The sequence below is a fragment of the Apis dorsata genome, unplaced genomic scaffold (genome assembly GCF_000469605.1).
Source record: "Apis dorsata unplaced genomic scaffold, Apis dorsata 1.3 scaffold_341, whole genome shotgun sequence".
Lineage (NCBI taxonomy): Eukaryota > Metazoa > Arthropoda > Insecta > Hymenoptera > Apidae > Apis > Apis dorsata.
The window spans coordinates 451,266-459,159 of NW_006263608.1; the positions used below are offsets into that span (position 1 = coordinate 451,266).

Sequence of the window (7,894 nt, forward strand, 5' to 3'; positions counted from 1 at the left end):
TTTTGTATATTAATTTACACAAAATTATTTATTTTTTTTATTATTCTCCTGTTACATTATTGTCTTTTTTACGATAGAATTTATATTTTTTTTATAATAAAGCGTGTTTTTTATAATTTATCATAAATTTTAATTTTTTAAATGTTTTCCTACTTTCCGATGATTCAATTTATAGTATTACAAATTATTTTATAAAACAAATTAATAACTGTTTAAATACAGAACATGTGAAGCATATTTTGTTTCTTTATATTTTATTATATATATATTATAATATAAAATGTGTTTTTAAAAAATGTATGATTTATGCGATTATGAAAATATTTTCTTATAAATTAACATTTTGAAATAGATTAGAATAATTAAATAAATATACTTTCTTATAAGAGTTTTATTATATTTTGATATTTTATTTCTTTTATGAATTTATATGATGAAATTTATTATAATTTCGTCAAAATTATAATTATTAGAAAATATATCCACTATATCAATATATTATTGCGAATCATTTCATTGTTAATATTGTTCGGTTTATTAAAAATATTTAAAAATATTTTCGTTGATTTTTAATTGTCAATGATCAAAAAAATAAAATTTTAAAATAATTTTTTTTTATTTTTTTATTTTTACCTTATTTTGAATCATAAAATTATCTCTTAAATTTTTAACCAACTTTGTTTGAATATTTAGTATATTATATATTATATACTCCTCTACAATATTTAACAATATTGGAAACAAATTTATATTATAAATTTAAAAATGGGATACATGATACATAGTATATACTCAAAAATATCAATTAAAATACAATACATATATATATATATATACAATACATATATGTAAATATTGATTTATTATTAATTGCATTTAATTGTATGTAAATATAATGTGATATTTTAATATTAAATATTAATATTTATAATTTCATAATACATGTATTATTTCATTTTCTTACGATTTTATAAGAGTATAATAATCTTTTTTTTTACTTTATTTTAACTTGTATTTTTTTTTATTTAAATTTGTATTCTGTTCTTTCGCATTTTTCTTCTTCATCTTTGAAGTTTCAAAAAATACATATAATAAAAATATTATATTTCAAATTTTATAAAAATTTATCTGAATTTATAATATTAAAATATAAATTTATTGGAATGGTTTGGAACTTTATATCTCATTCTATATATTCAAAGATAAATAATAAAAAAAAAAAAAATGAACGGAGAGACAGAAATTTAGAATTTAGAAATAAAATATTGAATTTTAAAGAACTTTAAAATGATAAATTAATAAGCTTTATTGAAAAAAAAGAAACATAAAAACATATATAAATGAATTTTTACGCACAAATCATCTATAACAAACAAAAAAATTCATCATAAATTATAATCAAACTTCTCTAAATAAAATTGTTGATTTTCTCGGAAACATATATAAATAAATTATATTTATACAATTTATAACGTCACTCTGCTTGGAGGATTTATGACACATGTAAAAGATTATTAATAGATGTTCAATATATTCATCATTACAATACGTATGCATATGTATCATACATCATTAAATAGAAAATGTAAAATGGTACATATTAGGTTTCAAATGTGTTCAGTATTAGTCATACATTAATTTTAGAAAATATACACATACATATGTATATGTATTTTATATCAAGTTTTAAGTTTGCACATAATTTTCTAAGCTATACGTGTTTAATATTAAAATTTTTTCATAATATATTGTTTTCGAATATAAAATATGGATCTCTCTAAATTTAAAAAAATTTGATTTATTAAATTTGTTAATAATACTAATATTATAAATGCTACTTTATTTCTATTATTAACATTAATATACTTAAGGAGCAGAATTGACTGGTAATAACGTATGTCTACATTTTGAATTTTTTTGAAGCATGTTTGTTTTAATTAAAATAAATTAATAAATTAATTAAAAATCTATGAAAATATTAAATCATATGTATTTGATATTTTATTATATCAGCTAAGATTTAGAGATACAAGAGATAGCAGATAAATGATAATGATATATTTAAAAAAATAATTTTTTCATAGCTTTAGTATATATTATTCTATATCTCTAATAATATTACGAATTATTGTAAAAAATAAATATGTAATAAAGATAAAAAAGATGAAAAATGTTAATAAATATTTTTATTAAGTATTAGTAAATTAATAGAAAATACATATTGGGCGAAAGAGATACTATAAAGAAGGAGGGGTAGATCTCGGAGTGGGAAATAACGAGCGTTGCAACGTCTGCGAGAGTCGTGTCGCTACTTCCGAGGAAATAACATCTTATAGGATACTTTGTAAGTTCAGGTATATTATAAAATAATATGATTTTATCATGCTATTTAATTAAAATTTTTTTGCATTTATATATACTTGCATATATATCTGTTAAAATGGATAGATTAATGTTAAATTAATTTATTTGAATAATATTTAAATATCATTCTGTGCATTGTTTCGAATGGAGAGATCAATATTTTAATTAAAAAAGTGAAGAATAGCGCGGATAGAGAAATAATGTCATTATAATATTCATTTCGTCACAACATTGATTTCGATGTAAATATATTATTACATATAATTTATAATAGCAATTTCTTAATTTATCTTAAAATTTTGATTTGTTATAAATCTAATAAATATATAACCAGAAAATATGAGAAAACAGAAAAATTATTTTCTTTTGTTATTTCCGATTATTTCTTTTTTTTATCATCTAATTATTATTTATCATTATGTGTTATTATTACGTTTATTTATTTATTTTCATGATTTCTTGATCATATTATTTACTTTTTGATAAATAAGTTATATTTTTGTTTTTATTTTTGTTATTATAAACATGGATTCATATTTTTTTTATTTCTTTTAATATCACTTATTTTTAAAATTCATTTTACTATCTTTGATAATTTTATATTGTAATTAAAATTTGATTTTTTAATTAATATATTAATATTTATATATTAAATTAATATATTTACGTACGTAAATTTAATACAAACATGCATTAGAATCAATTATTCGTTAATATGAAATATTTATACAAAATAATTTAAATCAAAATGATTTTGAAATTGATATCATCATTTTAACACTATGTCTGCAAGCTAAATTTGGTAGTTCTTACGTAACGTGTTAACGAACGCACATTCTGAATACACGTACTATTCATTTCAAATTAAATTTCATCAAAACAAATATCAACAAACAATAATAATGGAATTAAAAATGAAAATAAGGATGAAAATAAAACAAGATTATATTGTCATTATATTTCCATGATTTTCAATGTTTTTGATATTTTTTTCATTTTGCTAGTTATTTTAATATTCATTAAAACAACAAAATCTTAATTAAATTTTTTTTAGAATATATTAAATAATTTAATATTTCATATTATGTGAAACACTAATTGCTAAAAAGTATAAATATTTTTCATAAAATTTATTGAATTTCGCTGATAGTTTAAATTTATTTATTGCGCATAATAATTATAAATAATTTAGTATTTTACATTATTTGAAAAAAAGATGAGTTTATTTCATGATTATTAGATAATAATATAATTAAATATTTTTATTAAATAAATAAAATTTTTTAAATGGTAACAAACAGATTATGTGGACGTTAGCATAAACATTGTTCACAATGTTGCATAAATTATTGATAATAACATTATTTTTTTTCGTAATTTTATGTTAATTGTTTCATTTTTTTATTAAATTTAAATATTTATTCATATATCTATTTTTATTATGCATGCCACTGATATTAAGATAAAAAAATAAAAAATCAAATAAATTTTTAATTCTTGTTGAAAAAGACTATATATATTGGGAAAAAATATTTTTGAGAATCGATTATGTTTGATTGGATACACACATTAATAATTAAAAACCTCGAATCCTATATTTTGTTTTAAATGCAAAAACGATTTTTTTGAAAAATAATAATATATTGGATTATCTGTTTGATGATATTTGTTATATTTTCAATTCAATTATTTTTGATTTTATTTATTTATATATATATTTTTTTTTACTGATTTTTCACTTTCTATAATATTATGATAATTCTGTTAATAAGTTATATATATATATATATATAATTAATTTTTAAAATTTAAAAATCATATTTGATATATTACATATCATTTAAATATTTTTTAACGCAATATTCAAGAATACAATACAACATAGCAATATAGGATAATATGATAGAATAATTTTATAATAACTAATCATAATAATAAGAATTTGAAGCAAATATTAAAAAGAATACATATTATAGTACATTATAATATATGGATTCAATTATATTGAAAACAAATAAAAAAGATGGAATTTTCTTTTTAAATATTTAATTTAATTAGTGAAAGAATGTATGTGAAATGAAAAAAAAAATGGATATTTTTGTTTACTTTTATACATTTATAATATGTGATATGTTTAAATATAAAAGATTGTACATAAGTATATAGATAGAAACATAAAGAAAAGAAGATAAAAGTACAAATTTGAAAAAAAAAAAAAAAAAAAGAACAATAGGGTCAAATGTACTTTGTAATTGGAGGCGGTTGTCCGGGACTTGAGAGTACTGTGTGCCAGTTTAGTTCACGGACACCAAATTAGACACGGTCTATTTTTGAACAACTTATAGTTGCTTGTTCCAATTTACTGATTACTCATACTAGGAACTGTATAGCAAAATTAAATGAGGGATATTCAATGTTTGGAATTGTTTAAAAATTTTGTTTAATACGTGGGAAGGGGGGGGGGGTGAGAAAAAAGAACAAAAGAAAAGGATTTCTTCCATTCGAAATTATTACATTTCAAATTGATTGATCGATCTTTCTTTTAAATAACAATTAATTTTAATCCATAATCAATTTATAATTACGAATAATTATGAATAATAATAAAATTTATTCAGAATCAACATAAAATTAAAAAGAAAAAAAATTTATTAATTTTTTATATATTTTTCATTTTGCTAGTCATAATAACGCACAAATTATTTAATATATTTTCCAAGTTCTTTTATTCCGATTTTTTTTTTTTTTTTTTTTTTTGCAATTTTATTACACCACCAAAGGATTCGAATTAGAATCGATCTTTACAAATTGTTATTCCTAATTTCTCTATCGATCTCCAAACTGTGACAAATTAATTTATGATGAATAAATGGAATTTCAGGTAGCGAAGAAGGTAGTATTCTATCCAAGATGTCAAGACCGATCCTTAGCAGACCGCGTACGCGCGTGTATGGATGCAACTACGACAAAGGGGAGTCGTATTATAAGCCAATGGTCGATCACTTGGATCGAAAGTATAGCTCACGACCACTTTTTTCTGAACCAAGAAATTCGTTGGCCGACGAGATTGCTGCCCGACGAGGCGACATCGGTAACATCTTCAGTCGTTTTCCAAAATGGTTTTAAGGAGTGAACATATATCCTATTCCTTTTCTTTCTTTTTTTTTTTTCTCCCCCCTCCCCCTTAACTATTACGTCAGTAACTTTTTTCCATTGTCAATAAGAAAAAACGTTGGATTATTTTTTGGCATGTCCAATCCAATTCCTAATGTGACGACGATGAATGTATTGTTTTATATATATACGTATATCTGCTGTTACAGCCACGCAAAAGAAAAGAAAAAAAAAAAAAAGAAAAAATAAGACGAAAAATTTTTATTCAACGATCAACATAAGAAAAACTGCTTTGCACTAATGACAGAATAAAATAAAATCACAATGACATAAAAAAGCTGCATCGTCTAATGATTTATTACATCCTGTGACACGAAACGAGTACAAAGATACTTTCATACTACTACTATATATATCATTTTACATTACATTCGGATATTATTTCTCTCTATACTGTATGTGTGTAAAAGTGTAAAGACGTGTAACGTGATCTTTGAGAAAAACAAATTTTTCCCTTTCATCTCTTAATTATTATTAAATATAAAAACCAATTGTTATTTATAATTCGTTGTAAACGAGATATTCGAATCTTAAAACCGTATATATATATATTTTATTAATACATCACAATCCACACGTACGAATGTTAAAAAAATTCCTAAAATTGATCCAAAATTTCATATATAATTAATATTTATAGGAGTTGGAAGATAAATTGTTGAATATACAATAATTTTTAAAAATTAGAATTAAGAAAATTTAAATATTTTTTCATTATAATATTATATATATATATAATTATTTTTTTTTGAAGAATTTTATTTTCAATATAAGAAATTTTTGTTATTAAAATGAATGTTGTAATTAATATAATAATAATAATAATAAATATAAATATACTTACATTTGAATATAAAAAAAATAAATCTGAATTTTTAATTATATTTGAAAATGAATTAATTAAAATATTATTATTTATCGTTTTAGAAATTAATTTAATAAAGATTTTGAACGGAAAGGTGTAGGTTACAAAACGAGCGTAAATATGTAACATAAATATGTACTCACACATTCGCTATTATCCGAAGAAACATCCGCGGATAACACGGTCGAAAAGTCTTTCTTTTAATTGATGAAATAGAGAAAATTCTTAAAACACGACGAAATTAATGGAATATATGTATATGTGTATGATGATCCTTAACAGTCTGCATATTTTGAGATGTCCGTTTTTACAGGCACGCGTGACCTCTCCGCCCCTCGCAACAGTCCCCTTGGGCGTGACCTTGACCTTGAATCAGATCCTTCCATTCGCGGCCCACAATTACCCACACTACCCTCCTCGGCCACTGCCGACAACTTGTTCGCCCCCGAAGACGAGGATGTCGTCTACGACAGCCGTGGGCAGCGTAGTCGGCGCCGATTCGCCGACAATTTTGCCAACGACGTCGTAGCAACGACGCAACATTTGAAAGCGAAACTGGCCGCGATCGGGTTGGAGGACGAGGTCGAAGCAGCGTTGGGGAGATCGCGACGTGCACGCCGCGATGACGAGGACCGGGACGAAAATGGCAACACCGCTGGAAGGAATCTGTGGAGGGATGTTAAGTCGATCGGCGAAGAGGCGGAGGCGACGTTCAAAAGACGTTCGAAGATGTTCGACGAGATCGCGGATCGTTCGTCGGAGGATGGCAGGCCGCTGCTCGCCAAATGGTCGAAACTGATGATGGACGATAACGAAAATTCGATCGCGGCAAGCGCCGCTGCGGCCAGGGCGAAACAGACGAAGGCACGTTTGAACGATCTCGAGTCAGAGATGGAGGAGCTAGCGGAGAGGCAAGCGAAGAGGGAGCGCAGGGCAGCCGCTCTCAGAGCGTTGATCAACGAAAATATCGCCGACACGGAGAACGTTCAGGAGCAGTCCGTTGTTAGCAAAAAGGTTTCCATCCGCGAGCGTGCCGAGAAACACGTCGCTTTTTAGGAATATTCTATGTTCGATTCTAAGATAAGATTAAATATTTATGGCCTAAAGGTATGATAACGATCGTGTTTTTATTATTCAAAGGAAAGAAAAATATATATACGTCGTATGTGTATTGTGCGTTACCGGCAACATCCCATCCTATCCTTTTTAATATATCTATCTTTTTTTGTTCCTAATGTTCCTACAGATATTCTTTGTATGTACATATATCATTTCGGATCGTCCCTTTCTTGCATTCTCGTCAGATATAACGAACGTATATTCACATTCACAGGAATAATATTGATATTTGTACAAAGTGTGGTAGGACATTAGCAATATCGTGAAAATATAATTTTAATCGATTATATATTGTAACGTATAATGTATAATAGATTCTTTATATAATCATACAAGCGTATGTTATTATATACGTATGTATATATATATATA

The 7,894-nt window shown here is 24.3% G+C and overlaps 1 protein-coding gene across 4 annotated transcripts in view; it reads left to right on the forward strand.

Moving 5' to 3' along the window:
* Nucleotides 1-2,217: 2,217 nt before the first annotated feature.
* Nucleotides 2,218-7,894, forward strand: part of LOC102677806 — a 7,512-nt gene continuing 1,835 nt past the window's right edge. Inside the window, exons 1-3 of one of the 4 annotated variants that reach the window (XM_031511684.1) lie at nt 2,218-2,344; nt 5,246-5,455; nt 6,717-7,489. In XM_031511684.1, the coding sequence (XP_031367544.1) occupies nt 5,275-5,455; nt 6,717-7,459 (924 nt within the window). In that variant the 5' untranslated portion in view covers nt 2,218-2,344; nt 5,246-5,274 and the 3' untranslated portion in view covers nt 7,460-7,489. Of the gene's footprint in view, nt 2,355-5,245; nt 5,456-6,716; nt 7,490-7,894 lie in introns of those variants that run through there. The other 3 variants (XM_031511683.1, XM_006618096.2, XM_006618095.2) reach the window with 3 other exon arrangements.